The following is a 20,485-nucleotide window of genomic DNA, read 5'->3' on the forward strand; positions in this document are numbered from 1 at the left end:
TTGGACCGCCCAAACCGGGACCGGATCGGACCAGACCGGATTGACGGGTTTGGTCCGGTTCTTGGGACTATCGGTCCAGTTCCCGATTCCTAAAAGCGGAACCGGACCGGACCGGACCGACTATTTAATATATATATTTGTTATTTTTTTCTTTAAAAAATTTAATAAAATGTGAACTAAACTCTAAGTGAACTTCATTATCATAAATTCATTGATAAAAATTAGTAAAATGTGAATTAAACCCTAAGTGAACTTCATTGACAAAAATTAGTAAAATGTGAACCAAACCTTAAGTGTTTAACCAAAAAAAAAAAAAAAACTAAACTCTAAGTGACCGGTTCCATTGAACCGGTCCTAGAACCAACCAGTCCGGTCCGCGGTTCCCAAAATTGGGAACCGGTTCTCTCGGTCCAATTCCCGGTTCCACCTTGAAACCGGACTGGATCGGGAACCGATTATCCCAAGCAGGCATTGCCATTTATTATAAACAACGAACAAAGTCACTATTAAAACAAAGAGATTGATAAATAAATAAAAAAATGAAAGGAAAAAATCGAAATCGATTGCTGCAAAAATGAGATTCCTACGTGAAATCCCAAAGTTGCCAAGCCCATGTGGCCGCGAGCAATTTGATGCTTTTCAGTACCTTGCTACAACCTGCACGGCTAGACACCTACGAAGGATCCTTCCTCCCCCACCCCCCTTTTGTTTTGCCCCTTTTGTAAAAAGAGGCACGCCCCTAGAATCCAATATGGCTCCTCCTGCCACCACCACCGCTACTACTATAGGCTCATGATGATGACGAAGAAGATGCAATTCAGGACCACGAAGCTTTTAAAGCGCTTGGCGATTCGACAGATCGAATTAAATTCCAAACTGGTATAATTTTGACTCGGTGATTGTTGACAGATTCGCGCATCGATCACCTCCGCGACGCGTGCCTCGATTTTGCCACTCGTCGAAGAGCGCGAAAACGGTCCGACGACTGGAGCACTCCCTATTCGAGCTCCCCCGCTTGCCCGGTGTCCGGTTAGTCCGTAGGGTTAGTGAATTCGTTTAATGGACCCGAGAATTCGATCGCTTAAGCGGGTAACTAGTATTCCTTTTATAGTGTTCCGTGGGAAAAAAATCTCATTTACATAATTAAACAAAATAGCGCAAAATGGATATATCGCCATCGCTCCATGATGGGTTGCAGGTATCTATAAAGTCCAAAAAAGCGATTTTTTTTTTGTTTGTGATTTTTTTTTTCCCTAAAACGAGGGCATCCGAATATTACCAAAATAATATTCCGTCATTTTCAACGGGCTTTCTTGCTTCCGAACCGTTTTCCCGGAAATTTCCCGACCCTCCCCCGTCCTCGTCATTTTACCGTCCTGCCCCTCTCCCCCTCGCTTATTCACCATCCCATGCCCTCCCCCTCCCCGCGGCACGCCGAAGAAAGCGTGCATGTACGGACGTATCTGATCCTTCCGCCGCCCGAAACTCGCTTATACGTTAGCCGCGTTTTATTTTCCCGACTTTTATCGCGTCATTATTCGCTAAATAATCAATCGACCGAGCAAAATGAACAGTTTTTTTTTTTTTGGCCTTTTGAAATATGATATTCTCTCTTGTTATATTATACGTAACTCATAAATTAAAAAAATCGAAATATTCTCAATTAATTATCCGAACAGGTATCTTAAAACCACACTCGTCAAGGAGACTCGTTCACGATCCGTCCGTCGGCGAGCTGATTGGTTCGCAGATCGAGAGCATCTAGATAATAAAAGGGTGATCAAATTACCGAGTAAATATCGGGATCGGGTTATCAGAAACGAGCGAAACACGGGATTGTACGGGGAAAAAAAGGATCAGAAAAGAAAATGCGCGCGCTCGGGACAAAACATGAATTAAATGTTTGTTTTTGGCAACAACGGAAAACAAAAAAGGAACCAAATATTGTTATTCATTAGCGAATGTATTATCAACATGACCCGAAGCGCGTCACATTAGTCCCACGAACCTCAAAAACGTTAATTTTTGGGGTTTGGTGCATGCCCCGGACCCGCGAGTATCGAATGACGTCGCCTTTTTCTTTTTTCCTTCCTTTTTTTATTTCTCCTAAAAAAATCGAAAATTCTTTACGTGTCCCTCTTACCTCCTTTTATTTTTATTTTTATTTTCTTTTGCCGTTGCTGCGCCTTACGAGCGAAGCCAAAAAAAACACAAATCCGAAAATCCAAATCCCGATTCCCATTCGAGTTCCGCTCCGCGAGGCGACCGCCATTGACGAAGCTTGCCGACTCCCCCCTCGTACTTCCCGCATCCGCGCTCGCCCGTACGCGCCGCCGTCCGTCCCGTCCGCCTCGCCCGTCGCCGCCGTCGCCGTCGCCGTCGCCGTCGTCCTCCCCGTCCCGACCCGTCTCGTCGCTTCTCTTCGCCTTCCGAAGCGCCATCATTCGGGTTTCGCTGGCCTGTTGGTTTCCGTCGTGCTTCCCCGCTCTTTCCGTCCCGCGTCCGATTTGGCGACGATGACGTCCGACGCTCGTCACCTCCGTTGATGAAGTTTGGTGGCCATTGCGTCACCTCCTTCACCTGCTCCTCCTCCTCCTCGCCTCCTCCTCTTCCGCCTCCATGTGATTTCGCCGATCCAGGTCCCGTCACTCTCTGTCCGTTGCATTGCACGCGTTGCTCGCGTCTTCCTTGGCTTCTTCTTCTTCTTCTTCTTCTTCTTCTTTTTGGGACGTTTGTGCCGGAATTCCCGTCTCGGCGCGCGTTGTTTCGCGGGATTCTTCCACGGATTGACGCGCGAGAGGTTTCGTGTTTTTTTTTTTTTGTGTTCTTCCGTCTGACTGGCGGTTGCAGGGAGTTTCGGTGAGCTCGGTGGCGATTCGGGGTCCGATGGGGAAAGGAGACGCCGGCCGATGCGTCTTCCCGCTCACGAGCTTGCAGATTGGGTATGTTCTCCGACGAGGATTCTCGTTTCTTCGAGTCCCGTTGCATTTTGGAGGCTGAATCTCCTTCTGGCCGAGCTCGAAATCGAATTGGAATCGGCCTCGCATTTTGTATTCTTAAGATTTTGGATCGTGAATGGATGGAACAGGTCGGCAGTATATCGTGTCCGTTTTTCGCTTGTGTTCGAGTCCAAACATGAATTTTGCATGCGAATTTCCTCCTGCGGTGCAATCTTCAGTCTCTCTATGGGTGGAATTGTTGAGAAGCAGGGTAATTAGTGGGGCTGGATTTGCTAATCAGTGTCTTTTGTCCCCTAATTCGGGCCCCGCTGTGCATTTGCAGGGACCTGCAATCTTATCTTTCGGATCTCAGTATCTTCTTGGCCTGCGAGAGTAAGAAATTTTACATATTGGTGGACAATCGGCCATGGTTGAGAAACTTTAGCTCGCGCCGCCCAGCCCGAATATGGCAGTTGATGGTTACAAAGGTTGGTTTTTTTTTTTACGTGCTTTTTAGTATGCCCTGTATTTTTTATATCCCCAATGACTCGCGTGATGGTTTCGTCTGCTTTTCGTGCAGTCGAGGCTATCTCCTTTCGCGAAGAGCAAAGCACGGAGGAAGACAAAGGAGGGAAAGGAAGCTCGTTGCAAGTCTGACCCCAGTGAGACCAAGAAGTTTGAGAGATGGTTCAAATTAATTAACGCTGCAAATTTATCCCGGAAGAGAGTTCTCATGCCGGTGGAGAAATTGCGGAATTCTTTGCTTCTAGATAGCAAGTTGCATGGGATTTTACATGGCTTTATAGTTTTCGAAGTTGAATGGAGTAATGTTCGAGGCATAAATTATTTGAATGAGCTGCAGGTATCACTTGCTACTGGTCCTCCACATTCTGTTTTTTTGTAGTTGTTTAAGAGATAAATTTTCCATCATTTCTTGCCCCTTGCAGACCGATACATCTCTGGCCCTAGAGGCCAAAATAATGAAAAGGTGGGAGTTTGATAGCATAGCTCAAGCTGCAAACTGTATGTCTTCATGGTTTTCAGGGACCCTTTCGGAACGGCAGATTCTGAAGGCGTATTTGGATAGTACCATAGGTACGTGTTCCTATATCAAATTGTTTGCATTCTGTTGTTGGTGCAGTCCTACCGTCACTTGTTTTCCTTGAAAGAAACATTCTCCATCAGGTATTGATGCAGTCAACCGAATATGGATATTTACATCGCATGTTTATAGAAATTATGGTCTTCGGATTTCTCATCCGCATGGTTTATGTGTGGCCGTTGCCTTAGCCGTGGTGGTTTCAATGTACACTGGTTGTGTGTGAATGTAGGCTTGCTTTCTTGTCGGTACGTTAATTGCAATTAGTTCGCTTGCTCATGTAATTTTAAATTGTATAACAGGAATAACAAAAATTTGCTTGAACAATTCAAGTTGATTCAAGACATTTCTGACTGCTAGGACTGTTGGTTCTCTCTGGATTGTTTCTGTTAGTGAGAACAGAACACATTGGCTTTGTTTTTGACTCTTGTTCTGAATATCCAGGAGAGACGTTCCATGATGCTCAAGAAGAATTTTCAGAGTCTAGTATCGATTCGCATGAAGAAATTTGCTTTGATGATTTGTCTTCTAGGAATAACTCTCCCCAGCATGTTCACAACAATTTTCATGCCTTTGCTGTTTCCCCCGAAAGCCGAATGAGTGAACCAAGCACTCCCCCGACTAAGAAGAGAAGAGTGATTAGATCCACCGGCACTGGTGTTGAGGTTGATTTCTCAGCAGATGAAAAACATAGTGAAAGTGAAGATTCAGCGGACGATCCTGAAAGCTGTTGTGCTAGCGATTCTGATAATGCGATCGACTCCTTCCAGTATAAGGATGTCTTGATCTTGTTTAGGTTTAATGATCATGACCTTCCATTCAAATTGAGGGACATAATAATGGCAAATGTGAGGTTACTTACACTGTTGGAGTCGGGACTTCCATCTTGGGTCATATTCCTCCAGTCATATCCTGGGTTTTGTCACCTGTATCGCCCATGGATGTGTCCCTTAGCTAGAACTTTGTATGTGCTTATATCAGTGGTAACTGTTCTGATTGGATTCTATGATCTGTACAAAAATGTCCCTGTCCTCAAGGCAACTGCAGCACATTTGTGTGGCCCTCTTTTCGATTGGATAGAATCTTGGGAGATGGTATCCCGAATCAAGTACTTGGGGACAATGCTTTTTCTTCATAACTGCCAGAAAGCAATAAAATGGTTCCTAATGGTCATCGGCACCACTCGGTCCTTTTTTTCATTTCTAGCTCAACCCCTTGCAGAACCTCTTTTAGAGCTTTTTGAGTGCCTTCTTCCTTTGTGGAATGTGTGCTCTGGAGTGGTTGGGAGCTTCTTCTCTGTTGCTTGGTTTGTTATTGGATCTTCTTGCAGTCTAGTGGAAAACCTATCAGACATTGTACTGCAGCCACTGTGGTTTATACTCTCAGCAATCTGGACAATTGGTACGGAACATATGTGTGTGACCATTTATTGCCTTTCAGTTTCTGAACACTTTCGCTTTCATTTGAGGATTCTGCACACATTCTATTTAGCGAGACTACATAAACAGTGCATCCTTTTGGTCTTTTGGTGGGGTATTGTTGTAACTATCTTGATAGTAGGCCTTGACCTGCTTTGCAGGAACTTCCATCTTGTATCCCATATTTTGGGTCCTCTGGGAGACGCTGTACTTGCCCATCCGCATGGTCCTTGCATTAGGGAATATGGTGACTTTTCTGTGGACTTCCGTATATGGCTCTATAATTGAAGTTTGGCAGACCATTAGGATCATATTCCAGAGTGCCTCCGCTGCTAGTACTGCAGTGAATACTTATGAAGTTTCCATGTGGCGTATGCTTTGGAATGATCTTTTTTCTCACGTATGTCACATAGCCAGTTGCTTTGTTTAATTGACGATGCAAGGTAGATTTTGATTTGTTGTTCAAGAAGTCTTAATGTCAATTTGTTGTCAGGTCTTCCGTGCTGTAAGGAGTATATTGAATGGGTTCGTTGCCTTTTTCTCAGCCTGCAATAGGCATCGCCTCAGGTGTGGATACATTTTTATGATTTGTTCTTGGCATGGTACCATATGCACCTTGCATGCACCCTCCTCCATAAATTCTGATGCCCGAGACATGTTACTAGAGATCAGGACAGAAGATTGAGGCAGCCGTTCTGGCTAGTGGCATTCATTTGGTTTGTGAAAGTAAGATTGTGAAAATTAACTTAGACGAGTACTATATAGCGACATGGTTATTTCCTGTAAGTGTAGAATGGGTCAATCAGCTACAACCATGAAGCTCAGGTCATTGTTCCGTTTTTTTTTTAACAATGTCTGGTGCAGAGATGCCCTTGGAACATTTTATTTCGTGGCTTAAGATTAGGATGCTCTTCTTTCTTTTTTCCTTCGTATTGGCCAATTACTCTTTGCAATGAGATAGGAATCCTCGTCGCCTTATATGGTCTTCTTTTTTCATGACTTTGAAGCCTTCTTACCTTTGGTCATCCTGTATGATCTCATGCAGCATTTATAATCATGGTCAAGGATTTGTGCAAAGGTTGGGTCATACTCCAGGGTCACACTCTCCAGATCATGGTCATCGCAGGTCAACACTCAGAAGCGGAAGCCCAGTAAGTAAACCTCAGATGCAATAAATTAGTGGATTAGGAATGCAATCATCAGAGCATCCCCACGAATTGATTATTTGCATGACAAAGTCATCATGAAATTCGATGATAGTTTAATTTAGCGTAATGTCTTGTAAGTCGTACCTGGATAGTGGTGGAGAGGAAATGCTCTGTTGTCCTTATAGTATGATTATGCAAACCGCAGAGCATATGAACAATTTTATTATGCGCATTGCTGATCACGACATTGAACTATAGCTTGCCTTTCGTAATGCCTTTTGCGTTCTGGATTATATCTGGTCTCCTGGGGGAGGATTTTTTTTTTTTTTTTTTTCATATTATCACTATCTTCTCTAGCATAGTGAAGGAGAAGAATTGCTTAATTGGAACTTGTGATTTTCATTTTTCACAAATCTTGCTTAGAGCTGATGCCGCTGCTGACGTGATCAAAAACAATTTATCCCTCCTTTTTCTATGTTCAACAGAAAGAAAGGAGGAGGAAAAGCCGCGCATATTAAACCTTTGTGATTAACAAAAGTGGAGGGATTTTCGTATCGTACGGAATTGCGACGAGTGAGGGCATCTGGCACCCCCAAAATCGAGGCCTCCAAGAAGCCTCCATGGAAAGCAACTCCAAAGAAAAGCAGGGAAAGAAGGAAGCAGGCATTGCAGAAGCTTTGGATCCATCCTAAGACCAGAAGGCAGACTGGGAGTTGCCTCTTCAACATTTCCACTTCAATGTTGCTCATCCTCATCTCGAGATTTACAACCTACAGGGCTATCCATCTTCACCTTTCTCCATTTGTTCATTCGTTGTCACATCCTTTTGTTTCAACTTGTATATACATAATGCATGCGCTAGATCCTTTTCCAGTGTAACTTAGCCCGTACAGCTGTTGAGTATCCAATCCAGTGCGGGAAAAGATAAATTTTGCCTTTATGGATGCGGCTCAAGTTCTCACATCATCATGTGCGGTTTCTTCCCTAATTTTTTTGTTGTGGCTTGTATATTATATTGTCCTACGTTCTGTGTTGATTGCGGGGGTCTAGTTGTATAATTTGAAAGTTTTTACTCCCCCTTCAACCAGTGGCAACACTTACTGTGGCTTTGCTCAAAATTGGAATTTTAGTTTCAAACACCGAAATGAACTCAAATCTGGTTAATTGAAAGGCGCATCGCATCCTTTCTAGTTTGCTGCAGGTTCTCGATCACAATTTTCGGATTGTGTCGGACAGAATAGAAATGAACTAATCCCCTGGCTCGTCCATTTCCCCCGAGCTGATAATACATCAATTTCTAACCTCTGGCTCGATAGGGTTTCGCCAGAAATCTGAGAGCATACGACCATACGGTTTCCGGTTTTGAGGATCCTAGCCATAAATCTAAACTCAATGCTTCTATGCTCGTATAGGCAAATTGCGACATTCTTCGACTACTAGTGCATGCTCAATGAGTCTTCCTACGCTTTCGTTCAATTGACGGATGGGAAGGGGGAGGATTCTCGGCCCATTCGTAGCAACATGTTCGTATATACATCTCCATTGCCATCAGAGAAGTTGACACGTGTTATTGTTGACTCATGGGAAAATAAATATGGATCGGCTTGTGGTAGATGAATCGTCCCTTGTTTTCTCTGCCTTCACACCAAATGGGAGGAAAATTCGGCTTTCAAGTATCCAAGTACCAGGACTGAACTGATTTCAGTAACGAGAAACAGCAAAATATCGAAGCGCCCAAACGTAACAGTCAATAATGAAAAAGGCACCAGCCATAGAAGTCTTCCTATTTATATCAGAGATTCAGAATAGCAAACCAGGTTAATATGCAGTTAGGGTGACAAGTCCCAGTAAAGATGCCTACTAGAAAAGACTCATAAGGCAAAGTCTCCAACATAGTATTTTCCACCACTAGCGATGTTAACCATAGGTATTTTAACATAGCATAACATATTTACAGACCGCAGAGTTTCGGAAAGAGGAGCTTAAGTCAAAGTCCCAGCTCCGCCAGTCTGGTGCAACATAGCGTCGATCTCATCTCCATCCTCCATCTCTAGCTGAAATAGGAAAAGAGAGAACTCAGGCATTTCAGGAGACTGTCTAAAGCTTATTTTTCAACACTTCAGCAGGGTATCTATGCAAAAGAGAAAGGGACCTCATCAGGAGTCTGGTCGCCTCGCAGACGGCGGCCATCAAACAAGAAAGCAATGGAGTTCATCTCCACAGATTGTCTGTCACAATAGGCGTTCATGAGCTTCTTCAGTTGAGTGCTCCTTTTGATCCTGAAAAAGACTTCATTCCCATCCTTGAAGAAAACAAGGTAACAGTCAGTCAACAACACAGATTAATATGAGTATTTGCCTTCACTTTGGATAAACTAATATCACACTAGGAAGTAATTTTTCCTTAACAAACCTAATTTTATTTTCTCTACCTAACTCAAAATAAAAAAAACAACCTCCGTTCTGTTTATAAGACAACTACAATTACAGGACACAGAAACCATTTAATGAAAAGTCCAAGGTTTATCTTGGAAGCGTGCTATTCCATAGGAGTGCCTCCTCTGCAAAATTCAATTGGATAAAATTAAGAATGAACAATTACTAACGCTTAAAAACTAAAATGATAACTAACAGTGCAAACAATAGATTCTACGTAAGAATTAGGAGATCAACAGATCATGGAGTTATACTGAGAAATTGTCCCTCGTGCCCACAATAGGGTGTATTTCGTCACAGCAAGAGGGACAAAGCTAGCAATTAGTAGTATTGACATAGAAAAGCAAAAACATTTTGAGATCAATGCCATTGAGGGACACACAAAACCGCGCATAATGCAGCAACTACAATTTGATTGACAGGTCATAATGGAAAAACAAAAAAATAATCACATGGAAGAAATTTTTCATGCGCATGAGACGGGAAGGTAGAGAGAAAGTTCATGGATCAGCCATATTTCTCAACTAAATTATGACTATACTTTAGCAACACGACCAGTGACAGATCAAGGCAAGGCGGAGGACATCTCCATCCCCATGGCCGCTCTCTTAGTGCAACAATTAGTAAATACAAACATAAGTCCACGGCATTTCCTGTAAAGTGTCTGCATCCCGCTCCTGGGCGAGGGTATTGCAAAAGGTCGCAACTCTACCTCCACTAATCTAAGTTAATGCATCCACGACCGCAGACAACCTTCACATGTCCATCTCCATTGGCGACTGTTAATCATGAACATCTCTACCCATCCTCGAGGATCCGATCTTCGGGGACAGGCAAACAATGGATTACCAAAAAAAGATCTCGATCATACAGTTAATTTTTTTTTTCAAAGAGTTTGTGCGGTTCGACATTTCCGATAGACAGACGTTCTCAGGACAGGCGATTGGTTTGTCGAGAGACCATAGCAAACCCCAACATTTGTACGCAAAATTGGCTAGGCACAAGCACATTTTGAGCAGGCCAACAACTTGCTGCGAGAGGTAACTTTTGAAAGGGTCATTAACCTCCTCATATGGTGATCATACACACAGCACTAAAAAGCCCTCTCAAGATAAAAGGGCATGCCCTAGTTTCACGCAGCTCGAAAGAAAACGATCGGGCAGAAACGAAGACAACAGAGCCTGAACCAAGAGGGCAAAAACCACACGATTCAGAATCACACACCCGAGAGACAAGAGGAACAACCACGGACGGACCCAACAAAAAAGATCGTCTTTTTCCGGCGAAAGATCCCGCCTTTTTCACACCGCATGGTCGGAGCGCGCAAGCTGCTTCCGCAAACAGGGGAAATGCAGCACGGGCATCAAGCAGGAAGGGCGAAAAGCCACCGCGAGATGAGAACCGAAATGCGAGCCGTTCTTCGTCGGAAGAAAGGCAGGGAAAAACACGGAAGAGACGGACGGACGGACGGACGGACAGTACCTGACCCTTGACCTTGAGGTTGATGTGGGCGGACTGATCGTTCGGCTTCTTGTCTTCCTCCTGTTGCTGGGTCACCCCGGACGCCGACATCTCGCTCTCTCTCTCTCTCTCTCTCTCTCTGTGATCGCAGAAGCTTGACTTCGAGCGGAGCAACTAGGTTTTTTTTTTTTTGTTGTGTGCTTCTTTTTGTTCGAAAAGGGAGTTCTTTTAAAGACTTCTTCGAGAAGCAATCGTGTTGACGTGTGGGAGTCAATCGGATATCTTATCCATTGATAACCCCAACATGCTCTCGATTTTAGGTCCAATTTCAATGTTACGAGAAGCTTGCTCCGGTGGCCATCCTTTTTATTTAGAAAAAAAGAGAGGTGATATTATCGAGGTTAGGAACGGGGATGTTTGTTTCAAATGTGAGTTTCAATTTCCACGCCCTGCAAAAGTCTAAGAATAAGTCGAAAGTTAGAGTAAAACAGATAAAAAAAAAAAAACATTGCGTGAGTTTTTCTTCTCTATCTTTAAAAAAGGGATAATGATACAGATAGTCCCTGAACTTTAGCGCAATGTGATCCATGAACTTTTAATTCATTTAATATGGTACATAAACTTTTGGTACATGTTCAAACTAGTCATTGGATTATATGAAAATATGGTCCTAGACTGAATGAAGATGTTTGATGTTAGGAATGGTGAAACTAGTTTAAACATGTACAAAAAATGATAACATTGAACATTTCATATAGTCCGAGACTAGTTTAAACATGTACCAAAAGTTCAGGGACCATATTGAATGAATTAAAAGTTCATGAGCCACATTGAACATTTTCATATAGTATAGAGACTAGTTTGAACGTGTATCAAAAGTTGATGGACCATATTGCACATTAGGTCAAAGTTCAGGGACTGTCTATGTCATTTTCCCTAACAAAAAATCACCAACCTTCGCAATATTCCCAAATTCGCGCCCTTAACCCTGTGTCCAAAAATCGCCCATGATTTGTTCAAAATTATCAACATCATGAGTTTTAGGCAGTGGCCGGGTTAACAAGGAGGGGGGGCAAATTTGAGACTGGAGTGAAAGTTGACAATTATTTTTTTGGATAAAAAATGTTTGGGCAGGATTGAGATTAAACCTAAAGTTAGACAATTTCTTTTAGGGAATTAGGCTTATGTATACATTGACGAACACAACGAAATGTAACCAGTTGTTGTATTATTGACTAAGTATCATTTCATCCAATTTGTTTTATCTTCATTTCACTTCGACCGTACAAAATTCACTTCATTTCACTCTATTCTTCATAAGTCAGTGTGACCCACGCATCTAATACATAAAATACCTTCTCATACAATTTCAAGATTTTTTTTTTCAAATCCCTCAATTCCCCTAGGACAATAACAGATCAAAATTTAGGATTTTGGAGTGGGAATTATTCATTGATTTCAGCTATATATATAAAAAAAAAATTAGTCGGTCAATTTCACGTGAAGCTCATATGATTCCCATAAGGACTGTGATCATCCTTATGGTAAAACAACTGCTAAATAACTGGTTCGCTCCGCGCGCAGCCAGGCGGCTGCGCGACCTCACCGTCGTTCGGTACTATGTAGGATCTCTAAGTTCTCCATTGACTCGGTCACCAACGGATGCGAATCCGTGTCGTGTCGACTTCGGTTTAGAGAACATTAAGGCGACACCAAAACTGAATCCAGTTACATGCAGTTGTAAGTTGGGACATCACAAAAAGCAAGCAGGATTGTGTGTTTTCCTGCAATACTAACAACCACTCGCTCTGTTTTGTTTTTCCATTTTTCCCCCAAAGCAACACCTCTAATTGTCAAAACCACCATAGCCCAATTATAGAAAAGAAACCCCTTGATGGTTAAGGAGGGAAACGGAGGAACATTGGCGGTTCATTCCCGAAAGTTTAGGACTTTGAATAGGAATTGAAGCAGAATGTCCTCATGAATTCCTGAAACAACAATAGAGGATCGACCCGCCATGCCGAGCAAGCTGAAGAAGGCGATCGGGGCCGTGAAGGATCAAACAAGCATAAGCCTCGCCAAGGTCGGCAACACCAATGCGTCCATCCTCGAAGTCACGGTCCTCAAGACCACCTCGCATGAGGAGGTCCCCATGGAGGAGCGTCATGTGGATGAGATCCTCAAGCTGATCGCCTCGAACAAGGTCTACGCAGCGACCTGCGCGCAGCTGCTCGCCAAGCGCATCGGCAAGACCCGGAATTGGATCGTCGCGCTCAAGTCCCTAATGCTAGTCCTCCGGATCTTCCAGGACGGCGACCCCTACTTCCCCAGGGAGGTGCTCCACACGATGAAGCGCGGTGGCAAGATCCTCAACCTGTCGAGCTTCCGTGACCACTCAAATTCGAGCCCGTGGGACTACACTGCCTACGTCCGGACATTCGCACTCTACCTCGATGAGCGATTAGATTGCTTCCTCATGGGGAAGCTGCAACGGCAGGTGGCGTACCGGAAGAGGGAAAACGAGCAGCTCGTGAACAGGAGAGCAACCGAGCCAATCATTAGGGATATGAAGCCCGGAATGTTGCTCGACAGGATCACTTATTGGCAGAGACTGCTTGAGAGGGCCATTGCCACAAGGCCAACAGGCTCGGCCAAGGGCAACAATTTGGTTCAGATCTCACTCCATGCCATTGTTCAGGAGAGCTTTGATCTGTACAGAGACATATCTGATGGCCTTGCACTGCTCTTGGATAGCTTCTTCCAATTGCAATACCAGACTTGTGTCAGTGCCTTCCAAACAAGCATCAAGGCCTCGAAGCAATTCGAAGAACTATCATCTTATTACAGTTTGTGCAAGAACTTGGGGGTCGGTCGGACATCTGAATACCCGAGCGTGCAGAAGATATCCGATGAGCTCATCGAGACATTGCGGGAGTTCTTGAAGGACCAGGACTCGTTCCCGGCTAGTGGGAGGATGTCATCTCCGCAGATGCTCCTTCCCGCGACGCCAGGCAGCGGGAAGGATTCCAGTGCAACATCCGAGCAGTTTGGTTCCTACGAATGCTCTGAGACCTCAGAGCACACGGAGGGATTTTCCGAGAAGGGTTCCGAGTTCAGCTCGCAGTGCAAGTCCCCAGAGGACGTGACAAGTGTGACGGATGTGGGGACTAGCCCATCGATCACATTCGAGCAAGAAATTAAGATTGAACAATTCAAGAAGCAACCGGATCAAGAGGACAGCGTGAACACCAACACGGGTACACATTCGCCGCATTCATCATCAACAGATCCTCAAGAAACAAGTTCAACAGCAACTTTTGTATCTTTCGATGACTGGCCACCACAAGAAGTACCACATCAAGAGCAAGGACAGCACAATTCAAGACCAAATCGTAAAAATAGTTCAAGAGATTGCTGGGAGCTAGAATTGGCTATGACAGCAGGACAAGTGCAACCAAATGTGAATGCTACGATTCCCAATGATTCAGGATCAGCCTCCACCACTGTGATTGATCTTTTCCGCGACGCCCCAATTCCTAGTTCTCAAAATAATCCATTTCTGCAGGACACAGCTGCATCAAGCGCAACAGTGCTGGCATCCACCGCAGCCTCCGGCGAGGCTTTCCATTCTGGCACTGATCTGTTCTCAGTTGCTCCCACCTTCCATGCTACACCAAAACTGACTACCGGCGCACAAAATCCAAATGCGAATGCAGTTACAGCACAAATCGAGAACGATCCATTCACGTCAAGCTTCGAAGTGGTGGCCAGTGGACAGAGGTCTGATGGATCCACTAACCAAGAAAACTTGCGGTATGAGCAACAGTTGTGGTTGCAGCGCCAGAACAAGATCATAGCAAAACATATGAAGTAGCCGTGTACGTTGCCGACAAGTTTGTGTATATAATCACAGGACGATACTTAGCTCATCTTAGTTGTGGTCTAACCGATTACGTTATTTCCTTTTTCAATGATTGCTCATTCAAAGAACACAGCCTGATGCTCAGCAACCAAAACAATTAACAGAGATTTGTTATGGCCATTTGAACGCTCATACATTATTTGCTTTTGGTCATTCGCCTAAACTTGCAATAGATGAGAATAAGGTTTGGGGTATGAATCCGGGGTTTCCTGTATAACGCCACACCACTTGTTTGATAAATCATTGGATATATTAAGAATAGAACCACATTGATACTCACACTAAAAGCTAATTGTATCTCATCGAGCGTTTGGTTACCATCAACAGATATTCCTAAGAAATATGAACCTCAAAAAGTCTAGACAAGACCCAATAAGATAAGCGACGTCGGTCCTAATCTGGGTAGGTACCCATGACCCAACAAGATTCAAGATTTCAAAGGACTACATGTCATGTGGTCAAGTTCTCTCGGTGCTTGCTTCAAGGGAACTGCATGCACAAGCTGTAAAGGAGCTCCCTCCTCTTAACATATTCAGTTGCAGTATCTTGAAGAATGAAGTGAAGAAAACGACCACTCATATCTAGTTTAGGATGCGCTATACCCTATTGTCATACCCTTTTTTCCTCTATTCTTTGCCCTATGTGTGAGGTCGCTGTTTAGGGACCCGCCATATCGTATGGCTTCTGTCTCTCTGATGGTCTCTTTTCACAGACTTCTCACCTCCATCTCCGCCGGTGCTTCCTCCCTCTCTTGTCTGCGTTGTTCGCCTTTTCAGATTCTACAAACATCATATCGAATCGAACCCCACCTCCCCATACTACCTTGAGACCTGCCCTTCTCTACTTTAGTATATTTTAAAGAGAGAAAATAATCGAATACCCAAATCGGTGCATGAAATGAAAGTTGACCAGTCTTTTGTGCTTTTACTTATTCCCACTTCTTTTTCTCTTGGCGTATGTAATGGATACGCAATAATTCAATCATTCCATGTGCCTAGAAATCTGACACAGAGAGAGAGAGAGAGAGAGAGAGATAAGGGGACCCAATAAGGCAATACGAATCGCCCTCCGAGAGAGAGAGAGAGAAGGGGACCCAATTAGGTAATAGGAATCGCCCTCCGTGATGAAACAGCCAGCTCATTGCGCAAACCATGGACACCTATGAGCCTCATCATTGCTCTTGATTCCCAAAACTTAAAAAAGAAAACGAAAATTAATAGAAAAGAAAACAGAAACCAACTTGGGAAAAAGACGCATGAAAAGCGAAATCACTTGGAAAAGTTTCGTGCCTCCTTATTGATAGTGTTTAAGTATCGCCAAGGCAGGCATGACCCATTTCATAGGTTCTCTCGGTCACTCATCACCGCCATCCATACCTACCTTTCATTCTCAGCGCTTGCATAGAAGTCAAGTCACAGTCAAAGGCCTCCAGACATGCCCATCGAGAAGGGGCCCAGGCAAAAACCAGACAAAGGCGACCAGACGATGGATGAATGAATGAGATCAGTGCATCAAGAGAGTCGAGACAGTGCAAGTAACAAAAGAAAAAGGAGCACACGAGAAGAAGCACTCGCAATTCTTTAATTTAAGAAACTCCTCTCATTACAAATCAGCCAGGAAAAAAACTCCAAGACCGTTACGTAAGATATGAAGGGGTCATAAGACAAATCACAATGGAACCTCGCTCTTACAGCTTCATGAGCACATTAAATTAACCGACTATGCAACAAGACAAGACTGAGAAAGCAAAACGAGGATACTCCCTAAAAATCGCATCCATCATGCTTTTGCTATCATATAATATTAGTGGCAAAGAGATTTTCTTTTTTTCTTTTTGGACATAATAATATACTTCTATGATAAAAAAGAAAAGAGGGGGGCAAAAGGGAAAGAAAAAAAGAATTCGGACAGCTCGGAGCATGTGAGTGTGTGTTGGCTGGTAGTTTTTCCCTCTTTGACGGTTAGACAAATCCGAGGAAGGCGCATCAGTCCCTGTTCAACGACAATCATCACAGCGGAGGGGTCAGAAGAAAGAGGGCGTGAATCACAAGTCATTTTATAAAAGTGAATATGTGTCTAACTCGCAAAAAAGGGAAATAAAAAAGCGAAATGCGTCCAGAATCTGAGTTAGTCTCCCTCTCACATGGTGGCATTTGGTCAAAATATGCGCAACCACCCCACAGATTCGGCGGAATGCGGCATGTAACACCAACCCACGAGTGTGAAATTGAAGAAACCTAACCAAAGAACGACTGCTGACTACATGCTAATCCCGCAAATTTCGGGATTATTTGCGGGATGAGGACCATGTGTGCTTTCATATCTATATATATTTATGTACACGCAAAGAAAAGTTCAAAACTGGTGTTCTACCCGCACACTAAGACCAGAACCACTCGACCATTTTATTTTTCTACCATAACTATCACTAGTAATGAAAAAGAAGTTGTAAACGTTTTTAATGCCAATCAAGTGGACACATTCTTTGGTGTCCCAATCTTGGCAAACATAGCACTAATGAATGGTAAAATATGGTGCAGAGGCTGAAAGCATGCACTTTTTATGCTGCTAAAATGGCTCAAAAAAAGTCGACATTGTCTCCGGAATGTTTGATGTTTTGACCCATCAATGTGTTCTCGAGAAGGCTTGCGCAAACGAGATGATTAAAAAGAAAAAACCCTCGCAGGTTTTTTCGTGTTCATTTCAAGCCCCACCAGAGCCGTTTTGATGAGAAACGACATGACCCCGCGGAAATGATACGCGCCCACTCAAAGGGTCAAGGAGGCCCGACTTTCTCTTAACCCTAGGGGCAGAACCGTCACAGGACTTCTAAAAACGAAGGCGCTAAGAAAAGGAGAGCCCTTTCGATTTCACGCGCCAAGCTCGGAATCCCATACAAGATTCACAGAGCGCGGGCGGCCACATGGCGCCCCGTGATTGGCCTAACGCCTGCGGAGAATTATTCCCTGAACGAAACTGTAACAACGAATTTCCCGCTTTACCCTCGGCGAAGACGACTCACCTTTCGTTTGGCCGGGTGGGTTAGTTGGGGCAAATCCGCTTATTCCCTCCACGTCCGGCTGAAGATCGTCTTCAGTCTGTTTCCGGCGAGCCTCTGCGACGCCCTCCTCGCTCCGGCGACCTCCATCTCCGCCAGCCGCTGCATGTGCTGGTAAGCCCCGGCGGCCACGAGCCTCTTCCGGCATCCCTGGCTGGCCGGCCCGACGATCGCCGCCGCCACGGCCACCGGGAGCCTCTTCGGCACCAGCTCGTTCTCCGGATCCAGCATCTGGACCAGCCTCGTCACGCACTTCTCGTCCCTCACCAGCTCCTTCCGGTTCGACCGGACGGTCAGCAGCGCCACCAGCGCCTGCGCCGCCGAGTCCTGCAACCCGACCGGCTTCGGCGACTCCATCAGCTTCAACAGTGAGCTCATGCAGCTCGAGATCGCTCGCTTGTTGCCATCGCTTGGGGACAAATTAGACAACAACGACGCCGAAATCTGCTGTAATCTGATGTTTCCGTGCTTGATTAGCTCGCCGATTTGAACAATGAATGCAGTCGAAGACGACAAGATGCGTGCCACGGCATCCGAAGCTAACAGCGAGCTAATCGCACGCAAGACGCTTTCCAACGCATCCGGACTCGATAACTCCTGAATCAAACGCATTAATTTCTGCAATCCTCTTTCCTGTAATATCAGAGTGCGAAAGTACTCGCCGGATTCCGCCAAAATCGCAATCGAGCCGGCTGATTTCTCTATTGCCGACGTCGAACTCGAGCTCAGTAACTGCACAAGCACCGGAACGGCGCCTTCCTCGGCCAAAGCCACTTTTATGTCCTCCACGCAAGCGACGTTCCGAATCGCCCCCGCTGCGTGCGACTGAGCGGCCGGAGAACTTGATCTGCAGGCCTCGACGAGCACAGAGACGCCGCTGTACGCAGAAATGGCCCACGCGTTCTCCAAATCGGCGGTTATGGCCTCCACGGCAATGGCGGCCTTCTCTTTGAACGCCGAAGAGCCTGTCTCGATGATCCTTAGCAACGGCCCCAGTCCGCCTCCTTCGAACACGCTCTTCCTCGATTCGTCGTTCGCGGAGGCCAAAATCGAGACGGCCGCGAGCGCTTGCTCGCGGACGGAGCTATTGTTGTTATTCAGATCGAGCAGATGGACCAAATAAGCGACGTTACCTTCCTTGGCGACGAGGCTCGCGGACTTCTCGTCTTCAGCGAGGAGCTGAAGCAGCGACTCGAGAGCCTTCTTCTTGAACTCGATCCCCCCGATTTGCAGGCGCGTGAAGAGATCCTTGACGAAGAACCGGACGTCGTCCTTGCCGGATCCCGGGCCGGGCTGGGACAGGACGATGGCGTTGGACTGGTGGAGGACGCCGGATCTGAGGAGCAGGTCGAGGTCGTGGAGGTGGCTGGAGAGGGAGGTGGAGGCCATGTCGAGATCGCTCTGCGTGTGGAGCTTGCCGCCATTGAAGGAAGGGTCGGAGCAGTGGTCGTGGAGGGACTTGAGGCGCTGGAGGGTGGCGAGGAGGCTGGGGAGGAGGGTGAGGAGGAGGGGGTTGTCGGACCAGTGCGGGGAGGAGGAGAGCGAGGAGAGGGAGGAGTGGACGGAGGTGAGCTTGGAGCGGAGGGCCTGCCACCGCCCGGCGAAGGACCGGGGGTTGAGGGACGACAGGAGGAGGAGGGAGAGGAGTGGGCTTATCAGGTCGAGGAGGGATTGCGGGGAGGGGGAGGCGGCGGCGGCGGCGGAGGGATGCGTTTCCATCGGGGCTCCGGGCTAGGACCGGGAAGGGATGGGGCGAGATGGAGAAGGGAGATGCATTAACGAGGGGAGGGAGGCTTAGCGAGGAAGGAAGCGGGAGTCGCGCAGACGCGAGGATGGAGCGAAGGAAAGCGAAGCGATCGAGGGGGAGGGTTGAAGTCGGGAGGAGCTGCGGAGGAGTGAGAGAGAAGTTTCAGGAGAGAGAGAGAGAGGGGAGACGGGAGGGGAGCAGTCGCCAGTCAGCGCATGAAGGGAGTGGGGAACTGTCGAGTGCGCGAATGATCGACGAGCGAGCGATGTGATCTCGCCCGCTTGGGCTAGGCCACGTGGCGCGCCGCCCTGATTTCTTGGGGGGCGGTTCGTGGGCCCGATTTGGGCCTTAGACACTGGGAATACCGACCGCAGCGGGCTGAGTAACGGCGAGTAGGCCCGTCGAAGGGGTAGGTCGAGATGAAAATGCGCCAGCCTGAATTGACCCATTCTTATGCATTGCAAGGCTAGTTGACTCTTAACCGACCCGTATTGCTTAAAAACTAACGTATTTAACCAAATCTAGGTAAATTTATACCCAAATTGAGGTGAGAGCATAAAAAAAGCAAACGCAAAATCAAATAAGGGTGAGAAAGTCATAGAGATGAATTGGGTTTAAATAAGTTATGAATCCACTTAACACTAATATTGTTTTGAGCTTCATCATTATAAATCTATTTGTGGCTCGTTTATCAAATATAGCTAACTCGCATAACAATCAAGCCCATCAAATATGAATTAATAAATGGGTTCACGACCCATTTTGACAGGCTGATTGTCGAGTTGGTGTGAGCACTTTAAGCGGGCCGTTGTTTTAAGCGCGATAGGCATATGAATGTTGATCATATGTTTGGAGTTGTAGTGGTTGGAAATTGCACTTTTGTTGAATGGCAAAATATTCGGAATAAACTTAAAACACATATAAATAGTGGCAGGTTGAGAAAAAAAATTCGTATTTCTTTTTTAAGATTTTAGAGGGAGAATTATTTAATATAAAAACGACGATAGACTAGACGGACCCCAAACAGGGGGACGTGATTTCTCTTTTTCACTGATAATTGCTTCATATTGAATAACTTCACCTATTGGTGAATTCATGATTGGATCGTCCCAGGTCAACAATGGCTACTCGACTGGGGCCCTCGGATTTGTTTAACCGCGCGGCTTCAACGGCAATGATGAAACTGAGCTTTGCCGAAGCTCTCTTTGCGGTGGACCGGAAAACGACCCGAATCTTAACGTCGGATCAGGGCCGTTCG

General features: G+C 45.6%; 4 protein-coding genes across 4 annotated transcripts; 2 read left to right on the forward strand and 2 right to left on the reverse strand.

Annotated features, from left to right (window-relative positions):
• The first annotated feature begins 2,206 nt into the window (after positions 1–2,206).
• LOC115679873 (uncharacterized) lies at positions 2,207–7,544 on the forward strand. The gene is made up of 10 exons (XM_030603587.2): positions 2,207–2,639; positions 2,851–2,942; positions 3,283–3,427; positions 3,520–3,801; positions 3,887–4,034; positions 4,483–5,439; positions 5,618–5,856; positions 5,950–6,023; positions 6,502–6,607; positions 7,090–7,544. The coding sequence occupies exons 2-10, from the start codon at positions 2,887–2,889 to the stop codon at positions 7,120–7,122; spliced, it is 2,040 nt and encodes a 679-aa protein (XP_030459447.2). The 5' UTR covers positions 2,207–2,639; positions 2,851–2,886; the 3' UTR covers positions 7,123–7,544.
• An 814-nt stretch (positions 7,545–8,358) lies between these two features.
• Positions 8,359–10,675, reverse strand: LOC115679876 (small ubiquitin-related modifier 1-like). Its single transcript, XM_030603591.2, has 3 exons — positions 10,522–10,675; positions 8,757–8,906; positions 8,359–8,658 (listed from the first exon to the last, which is right to left on the reverse strand). The coding sequence occupies exons 1-3, from the start codon at positions 10,609–10,611 to the stop codon at positions 8,587–8,589; spliced, it is 312 nt and encodes a 103-aa protein (XP_030459451.1). The 5' UTR covers positions 10,612–10,675; the 3' UTR covers positions 8,359–8,586.
• A 1,385-nt stretch (positions 10,676–12,060) lies between these two features.
• On the forward strand, positions 12,061–14,466 carry LOC115679874 (clathrin coat assembly protein AP180). The gene has a single exon (XM_030603588.2). It carries the CDS (start codon positions 12,518–12,520, stop codon positions 14,372–14,374), a length of 1,857 nt encoding a protein of 618 aa, XP_030459448.1. The 5' UTR covers positions 12,061–12,517; the 3' UTR covers positions 14,375–14,466.
• A 1,491-nt stretch (positions 14,467–15,957) lies between these two features.
• On the reverse strand, positions 15,958–19,456 carry LOC115680010 (vacuolar protein 8). The gene is made up of 2 exons (XM_030603759.2): positions 17,445–19,456; positions 15,958–16,414 (listed from the first exon to the last, which is right to left on the reverse strand). The coding sequence occupies exon 1, from the start codon at positions 19,197–19,199 to the stop codon at positions 17,484–17,486; it is 1,716 nt and encodes a 571-aa protein (XP_030459619.2). The 5' UTR covers positions 19,200–19,456; the 3' UTR covers positions 15,958–16,414; positions 17,445–17,483.
• Between the last annotated feature and the right edge of the window lie 1,029 nt (positions 19,457–20,485).

This window comes from Syzygium oleosum, unplaced genomic scaffold (genome assembly GCF_021117445.2).
Source record: "Syzygium oleosum isolate NSW1041296 unplaced genomic scaffold, Sole_v2.1 Sole_v2.10, whole genome shotgun sequence".
Taxonomy (NCBI): Eukaryota; Viridiplantae; Streptophyta; class Magnoliopsida; order Myrtales; family Myrtaceae; genus Syzygium; species Syzygium oleosum.